Here is an 18246-nt window from a genome sequence, read left to right as displayed (position 1 = left end):
AGGAGCCCATCAGGATTGAGTCCTGCTGCCTGTTCCTTTGCAGGACCCCCCAACACAAAACCTGAGATCAGTACACTGCCTGCTATTCTGAAGCCCAAGGCTTTGGGCTACAAATACCAGCTTGTACTGAGATTGGGGCATGGGTAGTGAGCAAACCAAGGGTATTTTTATCTTTCTGTGTCATTTTTCGGGGTCGCGATAAATCAGATTTTTTGCAATGAAAAAGATTTAGCTGAGTTTTGAAATCTCAGAACTTTTTGCCTCCTGTGACATGAGTCATGGCTGCTTTTACAGTGAAAAGAAAGAAAAAACACTTTGAATGTTCATTTTGATAATTTTTTAATTCTTTCAATCCTATGGGACTGTCAGGAAAGCTAATTAGATGCTCCCCTACATTGTTTTTTTGTGAAATAAAAATGCAGTTTGAGTAACACTCATGTATTACTGTAATGCAGTAATATGGGATAAGAAATTATCCAATTCATTAACCATGAAAGAAGCATTTCAAGTCCTGGAACACAGAGAAGTCACCGCTTGCCTGTTTTTTAGCATCTTTATGTAGACTCTGTGTGTGATGTGTCTGTGGGGAGCTGAATAGCCAGAAGAGGGTAGCATAAGTAAGTTAATAAACCTCATCTGTAAAGCAGAGTTATTTTTGAGGGAAACACCTACTTACATTTCTTGCCACAAGGTAGAGAAACATAACATTGACAAACTCATCACAAAGCTTTTGTCAGAACTTGAGAAGGCAGATTTGCAGTCAGAACTGGCAAGGATAAGACTGAGACCAGGATGCAGAGCTTTTTGCACTCTATTCACTCCTGTTTGACCAATGCCACTATTAATAAAAATGCACACCCAAAGCAACTATATTTCTTTGATCTTAGGGGATTGCAGCACAAGTCAGCAAAGCTAACAGTGTTATTGAGTACATTCTGGCACATGAACTTGCCTGCAGATGATCTGCAAAAGCCGGACGGGGAAGGCATGAAAATGCATAACACTGAGAGCAACTTAAGGGGGGGCTTCTGGGCCAGCTAATAGAATATCAAACATAAGCTTGCTGAGTTCACCAGACAGATGTGTATCAAAAGGCTCCTCTTGCTGCTGCCTCTAATGTCTACCCAAAATAGAATGCTGCTCCCAGAGTCTGCATGCAGTAACTGAGTATTAGCAAAGGGAATGTTGCTGTATCTAGCAGAAGCAGAGACCACAGCTCACAGGAGCTTTAGAGAATCTTCTATGCTGGAGATGGTGCCAGCCATGTACAAATGCACATGACCCTAAACAGACAAGAATTGCTGGGCATTTCATTATACAGGGACATATCTACATGAGTTAGCTTGCAGATTTCTTTTGTTTTTCTTTGTAGAGACCAAACAGCAAAACTCCTCTCTGAGAATTTGATAGGACTTGCCTCAGGACATACATGAAAGGACAAGGAAGACTGGGGGATGACTCTTGTTGTTTGCATCACAGTAGTGGTTAGAAATCCCAGACAGGATCAGGACTTCACTGTGCTAAATGTTGTGCACTCATGCAGGATGGGAAAAGCAGTAGCCTGAAAAAGGAAGATGAAGCAGACAAAATGAGAAGGGAAACGGGTGTGAAGACATGAAATACCATGCCCGGGAGCTTACACCCAGTAACTGGACAAGGAATAGAAAATTCCTCTTCTGTCAACTTACTTCTGGCAGAGCTGCTTTAAATAGCTCAGAGGTTGTTAGGTGAGAAAGACTGTATGTGTGTATACACCTTGGAAAGGCACTGAGGAGATACTACACCATGTATTCGTAGTTTATTTGTACTGTATAGCTAAGGCAAAGTAGAAATGCAAGCTGAACATTTTTTCTATAATTCTTTTCCCTCCATCCTTTCAAATATAGCACATATTTGAAACACTGGAGCTTTCCATTTCCAAGACTGTAACATCAGACTCTAAACGCTAAACTAGCTGCCCTTCACCCTGCTGCTACAATGTGGTCACTTGAGCAGTAACAGCAGCTGGAGAAGGGAAGGGGACGAGAATGCAGGTGGCATTAGGATGTCAGACTAATTTCATCCCCTGAGGGGTTTAGTTTCAGGTATTGTGAAAACCTCTATGTAAGAGATTCAGAGAGCCTTTAAAACAGTACTGTCCCTTCAAATGACCAGTTGCAAACTTGCTCACAATTTTCCCTGGACTTGGCTGTTAGTTACAGAGGGAACTTCTAAAATGACATGTGGGTATCCAGCTGCCATGTCTGCTTCACTCAGTCTCATATGTCTGATCATTTTTAACATGATATAGAAGCAAAGCTAACTAAAAAGATTCTTTCTGGACTTTATCCTGAATGATGCATAAAATTGCAGTAACAAGCTGATTTGTGTAATATTTCCTGCCTTTGAATTTTGGCTTAGCTGGCACACAAAAGGTACATTATGGGAAGTGATGAAGTCCTTTTCCTGCATACATTGCTGCACTGCACTCCTAAGGGATCATTTGCCATTTGTGTCAGTCTTGGTTGGCTGAGCTTCCCTCAGGAGCTGCCTGTCCATTGAAAGGAGTGTGAGGATGTCCACGCAGAGTCAGTCAGTCTGGTGAGAGTGCCTTCCCCTTGTGCTTCCATGCTGCCAGACACCATTCCCTGCAGAGGGATTTGCACTGATGATGCAGCAGGTAAGGGGATATTACCCCTTAAAAACACATTTGGAGGGTTTCTGTTCACCTCGCTTCCTGGGTTGGCAGCATTTACAGCACTGTTGCTCACTGTCCACAGGCAAGGGTAGTGGCTGGGAAAAAAAGCAGCACAGATTGAATGACTTATTTCAAAGCATTTAGCCTGCATAAGACTTGGCACAGTAAATTCAATGGCACTATCTGTTCAAAGGCAGCTATTCAAATCAGGTTACCAAGCTAGATCAGCCTCGAAGATCTTAAGTGAAAAATCACCAGTAGCCATCACCTGGTGACCCTGTAGGGAGGCATGGGGAGCAATGTACATGTATATGTGAGATTTCAAAGTGTAAGGAATTTTTATGGACCTCTGTGACTTCTTCCCATCTTAGGAGCAGAGTCAGAAGAGTTTCTGGAGAGGGAGGTCACAAACTCTCAGGACACTGCCCAGCTACTAGGGTATAAACACTGAGAAGAAAATCTACTCAATCAGATAACAGTGCATTTGAAATTGCAGCTGATTTTCCTGACACCTAAGTTAGAGAAGAAATGATTGCATTCTTTTGGGGAAAATAAGGAAAAAGATTTGATAATTAATTGATTCTCTAGGTCTAAATTCCATTTACTACTAGAATAGGATCCTCATTTCATGTAGGATAATAGTGAGAAATACAGGAAGAAGAATAATTTGGTTTTAAAATGCTCACAGATTGTAGGGTCCAGAATTCTTTGTAGGTATTCCAAGATCCTGGTTTTCAGCAATGCTGGGGAAAAATGAAGCTCCCATAGAGCAGAAGATGATTAGCTTGTCAGAAGGATTTGCCCAGGAATCTTGAATTGGGCACTTAGGAAACATTTCAAATCCTGGACACTGATTAAAGTTTGGAACAAAGGGCAAATCACCAGGACAGTCCTACCAGCCTCAGTGCCCCTCATTCCAGCAGTTTTCCTGTAACCTTACCTGGGTCCAGGGCTGGCACCTCCCTTTGTGTTTGGCATTGAGAGCAAATTAGTCTGTGGAGAGGATGGCAAAGTCCAGCTGTCGTGTCCTGAGAATACCTGAAGATTATTGCTGGAGCTGTCCAATAAGTTAACTTTGGGGAGGGAAAAAAAGCAACAAACAAATCCTCAGTGACATTGCAGACAATGTCTTAAGACAGCAAAAAATGGACAGGCTTAAGGCAGCAATCTGATCATGAGGTGCCCAACCACAGGTAATAGGACAGAAATCCCAACCACAGGTAAAAAGGCAAAATTCCCGTGTTTGTTTAGAGAGTAGCAAGGTGCCATTGCAATCCCAGGTGTGATACATGAGAAGGCCCAGCACGACAGACATAGGATTTGCATTTCTGCAAGTCTGACTAATATTTTTTCATAATTGACATATATCAGATAATGTTTTGATACAGATTTCCTTATAATTTGAGCTAAAATACTTAATAAAATTTTATAAATACTGCCCCATTCCTGGAAATTTTCAAGGCCAGGCTGAATGGAGCTTTGGGCAACCTGGTCTAGTGGAAGGTGCCCTTACCCATGGCAGGGAGGTTGGAACAGGATGATTTTTGGGATCCCTTTCAAGCCAAACCCTTCCATGAGAAATATTTCCATTAAACAGGAACTCTTGCTAAATTATAATTAGCAAGCAGATCACTTTATCCCTACTCTGCTTTCTAACCACTTCTTCTGATCGAAGTACAATCAGTTTCTGGATTTGCACCCAGATCTAGAAAGGGAAAGGGACTCAGAGGATGTTCTGACAATACCAAAATGCCTTTGCCTCAATTCAGCTCCTACCTGAGAGCTGCTTTGACTTGAGAACTCAACTGTGTCATGGCAGGGCATCGAAAGAAGACCTGCAATGCTCTTTTTGTATAACTGGAAGCTGTAGTGAAAGCAAGACCGTACACTCTGGTTTATCACTAAGAGGGCACCCAGTTCCTCTTGTTTTGCTGCCTGAAGGGTTCTGTGCAGAGAATCACCACGCCCTTTCCTGGCCTGAGCTTAGCCTTGCTCCAGGGTTTGTGCTGACCTACGGCACAGGGCAGGCAGGCAGAGGCAGCAGAGCCGCGCTCCAGGAGTACCTGAAGGGGAGTGATTCCTCTGCACGCAGGAGGGTGGGTATGGAGCAGCCCGATGGCCTCGCAGGGCTGAGAATCTCTCACAGCTGTGGGGAGCCTGTGGAGCGGGCAGAGGCAAAGCTCCACCGTACTGGTAATTGGAGCTTCCCGAGGCACACATTGGATCTGGGTTGGAAATCAACCAGCCACCCACTTTGAGGGAAAAGAGAGAACAAAACTATTAGTATTGCTCCATTCAAGTGCTACCGTACAACTCAGAAATAACCAACCTTCTTGCAGAATTAGCTGTGCCTAAGAAACACCAAGCAGATGCTAAGATACTGGTTTGTGAAACAACTGACAAAAAAATAGCAACCCTCCACTCCCCTCCCAACCAACCAACACTGAAACCAAGTCCTGAAAGCAACCAGAAAATGTCACAAACATTAAAGAACAAATGAAAGAAAAACTATCAGTAAAGCAAATGCAACCTCTGCCTCCCCTCATTTTTTACCTGTTTACCCATGAAAGATAAATTTATAAGTGATAAAAACATTCACAAATACAAAAACAAAGGAGTAAGAAAATCCTAAAAATGTCATATATCATCTTGATTCTAGATTCCTTTTAATATTGAAAAACTGGAATTTATGGAAAATCATCCCTCTGCAGGACTTCTCACATTATTTCCTACTGTGAGGTCTCTTCAATCTTCTTGTCTTTTTTTAAAGGGTCCCTCTCTATTAACATAATTCAGGACTCAGTAAGTGACCAGCATGAACCAGTTAGGCAAGGCCCAGGCTCCCAGCACCCATCATATCTCACAAAATTTGCAGTTGACATAAATAAAAACCTTACAGTGAGAATATGTCATATGTTGACCTTCAGAGACTGTCTCTGGAGCATCCTTAGAATGGTTTCTGAAAAGCAAAATACTTAGTGGTAAGTGTTCTCACTGAAAAATTACAAAAGTTATAACCAGAACTATTCATTAAAAATTGGAGAAGTGAGGGAAAAAGGAGGGAAATCCCTCTTCTTCAACCTTGCTAGGCAGCAGTAGACCTTCCTACATTCTGCCATAAAGGAAGCTGGAGCTTTTGTTTGATGACATAAACAAAAATGTTCCTAATTTTTTGCCATATTTGGGAGCTGAATATGGAATTCTAAATCTGCCTGTGAGCACCTTTCCTGCTTACAGGCAAGCTGAAGGCAGCATTCCCCCTTGCCCAGCTGAAAACCCTGATACTGAGACACAGCAACTTCTTGAGTGGTGAGAGGAATGAAAGGAAATACAGATTCTCCTGCAGGCACATGGGACACTTCATATGTCAGAAGATAAAGCAGGTCCAAACAAAATTAATTATAAATCATGGGCTGGAATGCATCATTTGGATGCCTCTGTGCATTAACATGGGTGATGCAAGGAAAATTTTGCAAGACAAACTACAACTAATTTCTGATGGAAGCATATCTGACATCTTACCTTTAATAAACCCATGATAAATTATCACACAGACTTAACAACAGCAGTGCAGTTACATTACAGTTACACTGTAATTTCACTTCAACTATGCTTTTGACACTTGGAGTTAACATTTTTTCTCCCTGACCTATCAAATTACAGGATTCACTGAAGTGCAAGTACACTGTAGTGGACATATCTAGGGTATAACACTACTGGGGAAGCTCACACCATCTCATTTCAGGCTTTCTATGTAGACAGACATAACTGCCAGGATCCCCAAGAGCACATTCACCCATTTCAGCACCTATTGTAATAATTATATAGTCTCCCAGATAATACCATTGGAGGGACTCTGGATTTAGCAGAAACAAGATTCAGTTATGTAATTTATCTTTCATGTGGTAATGTCATGGTTTTAACCATATCAGCAGCAAAAAGCTACTGGATCAAAAAAAACAAAAGATGAACTTACCTTTCCTTTGCATCCAGGAAGGCTTTGGCAAAGGGATTATACTTGATTTTGAGAGCTGTTATCTTGAGTTTACAGAAAACAAGGCATGTTAGTGAAGGCAATTTGAAATAGAAACTTGACAAAACATCTTCCAGAGTAATCTGAGGGAACTGTCTGGGTTAGCCTAAAATATATCCCCACACTTGATGTTTCCCAGGCTGGGTAGGAGACAGCTTTGCTGTGTACTGATCAGTGCCACAGGCAAAACACCAGCTGGGGCAGCCGGGCATGAGCTTGTCTGGTAAATGTGGTGGAATGGTGCACCCTTTCCTATCTTGAATTCCTATCTTGAATTCCTATCAAGTATGAATAAAATCTGCAGCAACATTAGCTAAGGGATGTGGCACAGGAGTTAGCAATTCTTACAGTCCAAAGTATCCCTCAAGGGCAGAAATTTTCCCATGCAGTATTGTGTTGTTCTGCAGTTGTATGTATTATAGGGACATGGAGAGATAGGGTTATCATTATGACTATCAGTTATTGCTGGAGAAAAATATTTTAGGGCTATTTGGCATTTATTTCCAGTAAAGGATTGAGATGCCAAGACAGATAGACCAGTCTGGAATAGCTGTGGCAGGATATTAAGCTAAACCTGTCTTATTACTGAAGCCAGACACTAGATTAGTCAACGTTCTACTGCAGAGAAAAGACAGAGTATTAGAGTGGATGGAGTATTACACTGCATGGGACTAGTGGGGAGACAAGAAAAAGGCATGCTGGTCTTTGTAGTTAATTAGCTTCTAACAGATCTCCTCAGTGGTGCACAGTGTGGCACTGCCTACCTCTTCATTCTGGTAGGCAGTCACTGCTATGAACTGCGTCTCAGGGAAGGAGCAGTTCATCACCATCCGGTGGGGGCCTCCTACACGAACTATGTGCACCTGGGGCTCGTATTTGTGCAGGGAGTTCAACATTATCTGCAGGAAACAAAACAGAGAAACAGCCCCCAGTGTCACTCTGGCACCTCACAGCCAACCTCTGGCTCTGTGACAGGGCAGCCATTGCTGCTGAACCTCCCCAGCCAGCAACTCCTAAAGCAGAAGGGCAGGTGCCTACCTCCCCTGCAATAACTACAGGCCGAACAGAATGAGACTTCACTGGACTGCATTTAAGGCTTTGGATGCAGCAGCAGCAGCAGTGAGTATTTGTGTTAGCAGCTATGGCCCTCAAACCGCGGGGCTCCCACTGCACTAGAGGCTGCTGAAACAGCTCAGGGGCACTCCCAATCCTGCTTCTGTTGTCTGGAAGACCAGAATCACCATCACAGAAAAGGTGCCAGCAGGAAGCTGAGGCAGTCACCCAGTCTTGTCTCTGGGCAAGATGAAGTGTATCCAAACAGGCCTTGGCAGATCATCTAACCTGGCACTAAAAGGTGTGAATAGCATTGATTCCAGGAAGTCCTTTAATTGGCTCTAGTGCAAGAACAAAATTATTTTTTAAAATTTGTACTTTTCAAAGTGATGTATACATATATATATATATATATAAGAAAGAACACAGCTATTATCATAAAGCACTGATAGTCACCAATTATTTTCTAAACCATCAGAGAAGGGGCAGCTGAAGCACAGCATGGGGACATGGTTTACTTTAACACTGTGGTCATGATTTCAAAAGAAAGCAAAGGAAACTTCAGTCATTTATTGTTTAGTAACTTTTTTTGGGTTCTGTTTCTCGTACAGTTTTCCTCTCCAGCTTTCTATTATTTTGCTCTCCTTCGTATATATACAGAGTGTTCCCCTGTTTTTTCCCCAGGGACTCTTTGACCCCCGAAGTTTCCTGTAGCTTTTTTCTCCCCATGCATATTTTTCTGAGGCTTTTGACTTTTCTGAAATCCTGGACACACGACAAGCATATGCAAATTCAGATCCTGTTCTATGCTTTACAGTAATTCTTGTGTGCTGGTTCCATATATGACTAAGGAAAAGTCAGATCATCTTCCTAGTCTCCAACCAGTAAAACCTGAGATAATTTCCTACCTCATTAGAGCACTAAGCTTACAGAGGTACCTCATAAACCTAATGGAAATAACAGATTGAGAGCATATAACATTTACATGAAAGAAGTTGATTCTGGGCTGACAAGTATCATCCACCGTAGGAGTTTTGTACCAAACAAACAAGCGAACAAAAGGTCTTGTGCAACATTTTGCCTTTAGATGCATCATCAAAAATAAAATATGAAACAAAACTAATTTTCCTGTTTGCATTTTTAAGCAGTTCAAAGAGAAAGTCACTTATTTCTGGTACATGTGGTTTCTTTCCAAAGGCCAAAGCTGATTTAATAGAATATTGATAATTATCATGATGCAGAAGTAGACACAGTAATTATTTCATTTAGGAGCAGCCTTTTATTCTGCCATCTGACTCCTGCCAACATTCCACTTACACCAAACAACATTGGGGAGCACAACAAAAACCTAATACCCATGGCCATTTTTCCCCCCTTTCTCTGAAGTCCTATGTAAAAATCCACAGCATACGAGACCAACTCTGAAAAGACCCCTGACGATTAAGTAAACCACAGCACTCTGTCTCCCTTAACATCAAGAAGTCCATTAGAATCTGAAAGTGCCAATTAAGGCCTGTTTATCCCTGTTTATATTTGGCCTCCAGAGAATAATTGGCATCTGTGGGTGAAGAGGCCTGTAAGGGCTTCTATAATTACATAAATGGATCCTTGATATTTCTTGATTGGTAGGTGCTTGCAATTGAAGCCAAGAGGTGGTGTGGAAACATCAGGCCATACCTGCCCACTCCCATTGAGCTTGTTGGTAAGTTTGACTTTGCTGAAGGAAATGGCAGCTTTCATCCAATGGGCCCCAAAGTTGGGAGAGTCTGGGTGAATGTACACACAGCTGTGGTTTGGTGGCTCTGGTTTCCCAGCTGGCACCCATTCTCCATTGACGTACTTCCAGCGGTGGCCATCAGTTGGAGCAAAGTCCAGCAGGAAGGAATACATGGCATTTGGATCCAAGCCTGACACACTGATCTTCAAAACAGGGAACATCCGCCTGGCCAGGGAAACAAAAAAGGGTGACACCGCTGGAAACTGCTGTTGAAAGACTCTCCTCAGTATGTTTGTTTCCAGATACTCAGTGACTAGCTCAGTATAAAAAAACCCATCCTCCCTTCCTTCAATCTACCCTTGCCATCAGACCTTGCACTTGGCAGTTTCTCCAGTAATTTGGTCCCATACTTCCATATTCCCTGACCTCAGCAGCTTGACCATGTCCTATTGCTTTTAGTTTCATCTTACACACAAGCTCTTAACTTCTACCCAGCCTTCCATTATTGTCTCATGTGTTTAAAACTGAAATCCTGCCTTTGTTTAGTTTTGGGAAAATGCTCCTTTTGTGCCCAAATGTCCAACGCTACCTTGTCTCAATTCCCTTTTATTATTATTTCTTTATTTTGTAAAGGAGGTTTGCAGGAGCTCACAGCTTGACTTTCAGTGGTTTTCTAAGTTGTTCCAGTGTTTGTGATCGATCTCACACAGCTCTGGATTGGCACCTGAAAGTCTGTAGCAATAGAGCTAGTAGGGCTCCAACACTTGGAGGAACTGGGAATAATGTGTGGACATCAGAACAGGTGTATCCCAGCAAAGGTATCCCATTCATTAAGCTTCTTAGCTTGTCAAAGAATACATGTAATTGCTATTACGTATCACCTCCTACATTCCTCTTCCATGAGTAAACGGCCTCCCTGCCCCAGACATCTCCAGACCGACCTCACCTGGCAACTGCCTGTTTCTGCATACCACATTTTTATGGACCATAAATTCCAATGAAAGCCAATGAATCTCTATGTTCCTTTTCTCTATGGGTATAGAGAGAGGAACGGCCTGAGGTCCATAGCTATGGGGCTAAGGTAAGGTAGCTCTCGAGGCTTAGGTAGCCATATAAATTATCCAAAATACGTAAGAAGGGAGCTGAAACTCCAGGCTGTCTTAAAGGACACTGGAAATGTCTGCCCTTGCAGTCATACTATCTATTGACACACAAATGCAAATTGCTAACAATCATGACATCCCACTCACCTTTCTGGATACCTTGATATAGTTTTTGCTGCATGCATTCAGCACCTTCTGCTGACAGGAAAAGACAGAATTTGAGAAATTTGAGATTTTTCATCTAATATTACTTGCTGATACCATGTCAGTGCAGTATTGAAGAAGATATCATAGAATGATTTGGGTTGGAAGGGACCTTAAAGATCATCTTGTCCCAGTCCCTGGATTGGTGTCCCCAACACCTTCCACTAGACCAGGTTGCTCTGAGCCTCATTCAATCTGGCCGTGAGCCATCTCCAGGGATGAGGCATCCACAGCTTCTTGGGGCAGCCTTTTCCAGTGCCTCACCATCCCTTGTATCACTGCATGTCCTTATAAAAAGTCTCTCTACAGTTCTCTTGCAGCCCTCTCTTGGGTACTGGGAGGCTGCTATAAGGTCTCTCTCCTCTCCAGGCTGAACAACCTCAGCTACCTAAGCTTTTCCTCATAGGAGAGGTTCTCTCCTCCAGACTTGCTCCAAGAGGTCCATGTCCTTCCTGTACTGGAGACCTCAGAGCTGGATGCAGCACCCCAGGTGGGTTCTTACAAGAGTGGAGCAGAGGGTGAGAATCCCCTCCCTTGCCCTGCTGGCCATGATGCTTTAGATGAAGCCCAGGATTCGTTTGGCTTTCTGGGCTGTTAGTACACATTGCTGGGTCGTGTTGTGCCTCTGGTCCACCAACACTCCTGAGTCCTTGTCCTCAGGGCTGCTCTGAATCTATTCTCCACCCAGCCTACATTTCAATGCAGAACCACAAAGTTCACTTCATGAAGTTTGCGCAGGCCGTGCTCTCAAGCATGTCCAGATCCCTCCGGATGACATCCCTTCCCTCCACATGTCAACCAGAGCATACAGCTAGGCGTTGCTGGCAAGCTTGCTAAGGGTGTGCCCCTGTCACCAGCAAAGGTAAAGAAAAGCTTTAGTGCCAGTACTGACCCCTGAGGAACAGCACTCCTCACTGGTCTCCAAGGTACTATGAACCACGACCTTCCTCATTAAATAGAAGCCTAGTCAAGGATTTACACACTACGCCTGTCTTTCTGACCAGGATGTACCAGCTATCAAACTGGGATGTGATAAAAAGTATGGATGCATTTCTCCTTCCAATGCTTAGATCTCCCCTAGTCAATGTTCAAAGGAACATATTTAGATACATAGCTGAAATTGAATTAGGGGAGAAAATTAATCCACATGAAAATTTAATTTCACTAGATTATGCAGAGCTGTTTGTGTTACATGCAGATTGTTAATTCCTCTGCCCACAACGCAGGCAGGCTGCTCTGCCCTTTTATTTGAGAGGCTCAAGTTTATCCCCAAAGGACCTATAGACCAATCCAGAAGAGAATACTGTTACCATCCATTTTAACCTCCTGTAGCACTAAGATTAGTGGGAACTACTTCCCTGTAGTTCCCTGCCTCACTTGGACCAGCATGTTTTGACTGTACAGACTCTAACAATGGAAAACTTACCGCCTAACATGTTCTGCTGATTAAGTGGCTTTACTGTTAAAATCTGTCTTTTAGCACGGCAAATTGTGATTTCTCCAAATTTGTTTCAGTCAGAGTGTTTGTTTCAATGATCAGGTGACACAAGTGACCTCCATTTCTGCAATAGCCAAGCACTTCAGCTTCTTCAATTTATTTAGAGCAAATATGCTGCAATTTCTCCACAGTACAGACCTTGAGTGGGAAGATGTTTGATATCAAACTTGGATGCGCAGTAACCAGTAAAGTTGCTTTAGCATTCAAACCTGGAAAGGGCTTCTTTTCCTTGTTTTCCCCCACTTATGGCTGCCTGCACTGATCCCCTATGGATTCTCCCCATATGCAGAGGGGAATAGTGGCATCTACCTGTCTCCAGGCAATAACAGGGATTGCAAACTCTCAGGATACTGCCTAGCTAGTATGGTATAAACACTGAGAGAGGAAACCTATTGAGTCAGATAACACTGTATTTAATATTGAAGTGTCAATTTAATACAATAGATTTGAGTAAAACAGAAGGTGGTTTCCCACTGTATCAGCTGTACCCATTGAGATGCATTTTGTGATATAGCACATGTTTCAATTTTAATGATATCTATCCTGTTCAGAATATATCTATTTCCCCTAGGCATATCTCTAGGGCAGGTGATTATTTTAATGAAGCATGATGCAGCCACAGAGGCATATCTGTATATTAACACTGAGGTTGGTTCATCTTACTGTGACATTTTGGGACCCTTGGTACCAATTAGAGATGACTCAGAGCAGATAGAATTGTGCATGCTAGAATTTGACACTTGAGGATCCCTAATCAATTAGACTTTCATTCTCTGGTACACTCCCATATCGGGTTTCTGTTTAATTTCGGAGCTTTGCTGACAATGTGTCTGTCCACACCAACTGTTTTCATTTTCACACACAAAAGTTCAGGCTGACTCTTCTCTTTCATTGTAGAACACAGTTTTCAAAAGCATTCATCTACCCTTCAGCAAGAATGGTTTAGTTGTACTCATTTAACAGCAGCAGAATAAGATCAATATTTTTTCTACTGAGAATCTCTCTGGAGACAATCACTGAAGAATCCTGAACCTGAGAAAAACTCAGCAATCACAGGCAATTGTCTCAAGTTGGTCTCCTTTTGAATAGCATGGTTCAGAGTTCTTTGCTGCAGGCCACAGTCTGTATTTTCTTTGTTTTAGTGTGATGCTGTGTTTTTGGATGAAAAATACTTTCAGAAATGCAGAGATCCTTTTTCATAGTCTCTGCTACAGTAACTATGTTAAAAGGATTAATGCAAATGACAGTGTGACTTACTTTTGTAATTTTTAATTTTGCTGTAGTTTGATCATAAAGAATTCAATTGCTGCTCTCACTGACATTTCTAGAGATGTCACTAGCTATAGGAAAAGTAGAATCAGGCTGATAAGGAGTATATAAGTTAAAATTAAAACATCAAGCATTTTACACAATGAAATAAAAAGTACCCAGGCATATTCAGATAACAAAATATTCCCTTACCAACATTATAAAAATATTTTATCTACACACTCACCCTGACATTTCGGAAAGAACTAGTATCACTGTGAAGTCATAATTTTCATTAGCTGCAAGGAAAGAAACTGAAAAACCCTGTTGGTAACATGTGACTCTTTGTACCAATTTAATTAATCAGAAACAAACCCATCTTACCTCATTTTTAGTCACTTACACTGTTAAGGAGACAGTTTAAGCTACTGTACACCAAGTGAAAGTCCACTTAGAAGTCATCTGTAACCTAACAGCTGTTTTCAAAGCAATTTAAATGAAGTAAAATCAGCTTCACAGTATAAAAAGAATCTCAGCAGCAGATGTCTATCAGTATAGGTTATTAGGAGGAATCAGAATGGCAATAGTGCCCTTACACCAAGAGCTGGTCCTTTGAGATGGTAACTTCTCTCTGCAGAATCACCTTGCTGAGTCAACAGACAAGATTTTTCATTTTTACTGTTTTCACCTATGTCCCTCATCAAGTTACAGTCAACAGTAATTTCATCCACAAATTCTGCTAAGTCAAAGTCTGCAAAATTACACCACATGAGTAAATCTTTTTCTCCATCTCTTAATTCCTCTCTCCTAGGTGGATCTCCTGAGAGGTCTCGTAAAACATGTGCATGTTGAGGGAACAGCTGGGGTGGGGGGGGCAGGAAAAGGCTGGTGAGGATAAAATAATAAAAACCTTAGTACCACTGTGCAAATCTAATTCTGGTAGCTGCTTGTCTGTTATGGGCTGGACTCTGCTGTCAGCCCAGTTCAGAGCAGAACCTCTGTGGAGAGCTTTCTTCAAGCTAGTGCCTGTTTCAGAATTAGCATCCTTCTCACCAGATTTTTTACTCTTTTCCTGTGCCTTTCTGTGTTCCCCAAACAGTAAGACATGTGAACTATTTATACCACAATGCTTTGTCCTTCTAAAACAGTGTATATTAAACAATATTCCACACTTGTTTCTAAGGGCACCTGCAACAACTGTGGGACCATGCAATTCAGACTGCACATACATATAGAGCATGTAGGGCAGTTTTATTGCATCCACTCTGGTACAGACTGCTTGTATAAGCTGTTAATACCCAAGGCCAGAGGGATGGGAAGTGCAGCTGGGTCTAACAACACCAATCTGCTTCTGTGAAGTAATTTGAAGCCTACAGGTGAGGACTTGCTGATATAGACTGATGATTATTAGCATAAAAAGTCATTACAAAGGTTTTGAGAGATATTCCCTTGCAAAAGTTTCCTTTTTGTGCAATCACAAGTTAACCTATATATTTTTCCAGCATGCTTCATAGGAAGAATGGTTTGGCAGTGACCAAAAAGAAGCAGGGTCACCCCATCTTGTTCATACAGTGGTTTTAGCAGACTGCAAGGCTGCAGTCCCCTATAAACTCTGGTGTGCTCATTGCAGTTCTGTCGAGTCTGCACACACAGTTTATTATTGTAGAGCTTAACCCCCCTGGCTGTCACCTCCACTGAGCCCGCAGTGCTGAGCAGATCACTTACCTGCCATTCTTGGTCACGATCATCTCATTAGTGACTTCCCTGAATCTCTGCCATAGCGTCGCATCCTCCAAGACAACCTGGAGCTGTTTCTCTGTGGGGTCGCCTTTGTCTCTTCCAGCCCGGAGTTCACTCTCCACTACACTGAGGAGCCTGGAGACAGTGCAGTCGCTGGGTTTTTTGCAGCCCAGGTCTGCCATGATGGCTTTACTGCCAGAAACTTCAGGTAGCTGCTGAAAAGACAAAAATAATAAGCTAAATAAAAAAAGAAGTCAGTTCATTGGGTACCGCCCGACAAACGTGCTCTCCTCACTCTTTTGCCACTGCCTAGCTATTTCCCCTGGAAGTCCCAATGGGCAGTGACACCACTGTGTGGAGGTTTACGCACACGCTCTACACTAAAAAGAGGACTATCTCCTAATTACCTGTTAGACAGTCAGGTGGGTGGCTGGCTGATGACTCAATTGGCTGCCTTGAAAGAAGAGTCCTTCATCCAAATTAGCATGCTTTTATCTTTTTTCAACCTGAAGTGGGTCTAATTGTTCTGCTTGAGAACCAGGTTTCCATTAATGAAAATTGTTTCATTTCCAGACTGAAACAATGCATGGAAATTGCATTCACGCTGGTGCGGACTCTAACTGAAGGAGCTGGGGAGAGTCAAGATAGTTACACAGAGAAGGTTGTCTTAAAATATTTTCACCATGAATATTGCATAAATGCATTAACCTCATTCTTCTACATTCCTAAATCAAAATATAATAGTAAGACACCTTGCAGCACTGAGTTTTCAGTGCACAAGGAGAAGGCAGCATCCCTCCCTTAACTGTTGATGGATATTGTGTCCATCCCTTGGTCCCACTGTCATTCACAAAAGCCCTCCTGCACCTTACAGGTGGCTGAACACCCCTCTGGCTGCATTTCCAGGGCCAGACTGCATACTTCTGGGGCTGGTACAAGCTTAACTGTCTGAGGCCTGGCACTACTGACCAGCTTAAGGTCCATCTCATGCAAAAGCTCCCTCAGCATCCCAAAAAGTCATTCTGTTTCACCTCATCCTGAGATATTGTCTGACAAGTCTGATCCAACAACACAAGGAGTATCCTTGTTCCTCCACAAAAAACCCACCATTTTACTGAGGACTCCATTTCAGCATTCAAGGAGACAAGATATGTGGGCTCAGTCCCCTGCTGGAGGGTTAAGTGGAAGCCCCACAAATAACAGTGACCTGTAAACACTGGGCTTTGGTATACAACAAATACTGGAGTACCTAACTTCTTGAGATACATCTACCTCTGATAATGTCTTTTAAATTTCTGGTCTGTTGGACATGACATAGTCAGGGACTTCATTATGAAAACAGTCCTAGAGGTCATTTTTAGAGAAATACATTTTCTCTCTGCTTATTGAGAATTGCATTTTTTCAATTCAATAGTCCCTGTGGAATTTCTGTGCTTCTGTCTCTTAGAAAGACAAAATTACTTAGTGGATCACTGTTGGGATTTTTACAGACAAAAAAGAGCATGGCAGGCTTTATAAAAGAGATTTTAAGTTAAATCCATCATTTGACAAGACCAACCGATCTTGCCTTTAAAAAATCTGAGGCACCATCCATCTAAACAACAATGGCCAGAGCTTGATGGCACCTTATTTGGCACCCTTCCGACCCAAATCATTCTGTGTTTCTATGCTTTCAAACTTCACACTCTGACGCCTCTTCCCCTCTTCTTTTTTTTAATTGTCAACTCATAACCAAAGTACCTAGATTATTTTATAAGTAAACTCAGGTGAGTTACATTAGCAGGTGTCAGATAGCAACTTTTAGTTGATAAACAGCCCACTTTCACTGCTGAACAACTAAAGAATGTACTTCAAAATCTATAGGCTATTTAGGTACTTTGAAGGGTACCACTTTGCATTTGTAAATATAATTACAGGTATCTCAGGTATGCTGTTGTAAATGGAATATGTTTATGTTTGGGTTACCTTTTCCAAATACTCAATGAGGAGAGAGAAGTTACTACTGTAATTTTTCCGTGCATGTGATCAAATGGCATAGGGAATGCATAGGAAACTATATGAGACAGTTTTGAATTTTATTATGCTACAGATGCAAATAGACAGAGAAATTGGTGCTGGTGGAAGTGCCATGAATTTTAATTAAACATTTTCAGGTTTTCAGGAACTTCTAAAACAGGTACATGTTCCTTTGTGGATTTTTTTTTAGCTGAAGCCCTATTTCCATACAGGCTTTTTAGATATAGTTGCTCAGAAATCAGGAGATTCAAAGTCAAGGCAGGTAAAGAGACAACAGCTCATAAAAGTAATAACAATCAGTTCTTTCTACAGACAAATAAAAAGAGAAGCAACCTGGCTTTCAGAAGTACTCACTGCCCATCTCCCCTGCAGAGCTCCAAGTGGAGTGATACTGGATTATCAAAAAATCAGATCCTATCTACGTTCGTCAAAATGCTTAGAACTAAAAGGAAATCAAAAGCATGCACAAAAGCAACAACAGTTCACATTGGTGAAAGGGTTTCTAAATGAGTACGTGAAACTGTCTCACCAGCAGACACAGGTGCAGCACTACAGATAAAGGATTTGCTCAGCAAAAATTGATTGGAAAGGGAGGCTGCACAAAGCAGAAGAAAGGGAAATCCTGCTTGGAGTGCACTGTTTGCCCAAAGCACTCCTGGGACTGAGCTGTAGGGAAGGAGAGGTGTATGGAAGGAATGGACAATGGACTTGTTCCTGTAATGGTTTGGGATGAGAGTGTTTCATCAATAAGACTGGATTTTTTTACAGCTAGCATCCCTAAGGGAGAAGCATAAATGTTTTTACTTTGGGGTATCATACTAAAACTTGTATCCTGCACAGTAATAAAATGCACTTTCAGATCCCAAAAGTGAGTAACACTTGTGTGCTTAGGTTATCACTCATGCAAGGTGTCTGATTCTTTAAAGTCTAGTGTCCAGAGGAAAAAATAAACCACAA

General features: G+C 42.0%; 1 protein-coding gene across 1 annotated transcript; it reads right to left on the bottom strand.

Annotated features, from left to right (window-relative positions):
- Window positions 1–2519: 2519 nt before the first annotated feature.
- On the bottom strand, window positions 2520–15618 carry TBX19 (T-box transcription factor 19). Its single transcript, XM_058800256.1, has 8 exons — window positions 15259–15618; window positions 9441–9705; window positions 7475–7609; window positions 6654–6715; window positions 5575–5636; window positions 4741–4929; window positions 3618–3750; window positions 2520–2772 (listed from the first exon to the last, which is right to left on the bottom strand). Exons 1-8 carry the CDS (start codon window positions 15453–15455, stop codon window positions 2520–2522), a joined length of 1296 nt encoding a protein of 431 aa, XP_058656239.1. The 5' UTR covers window positions 15456–15618.
- Between the last annotated feature and the right edge of the window lie 2628 nt (window positions 15619–18246).

Source organism: Ammospiza caudacuta, chromosome 2 (genome assembly GCF_027887145.1).
Source record: "Ammospiza caudacuta isolate bAmmCau1 chromosome 2, bAmmCau1.pri, whole genome shotgun sequence".
Lineage (NCBI taxonomy): Eukaryota > Metazoa > Chordata > Aves > Passeriformes > Passerellidae > Ammospiza > Ammospiza caudacuta.
This window is presented reverse-complemented; position numbering and strand designations above follow the sequence as displayed.

Excerpts from the sequence above, each read along its gene's own strand:
- TBX19 (XM_058800256.1), bottom strand. The coding sequence starts at position 15,455 with ATGGCAGACCTGGGCTGCAAAAAACCCAGCGACTGCACTGTCTCCAGG. Across the intron at positions 7,610-9,440 it reads AGCTCAATGGGAGTGGGCAG|ATAATGTTGAACTCCCTGCA; the intron begins GTATGGCCTGAT and ends TGTTTCCTGCAG. Across the intron at positions 6,716-7,474 it reads CTGCCTACCAGAATGAAGAG|ATAACAGCTCTCAAAATCAA; the intron begins GTAGGCAGTGCC and ends TGTAAACTCAAG.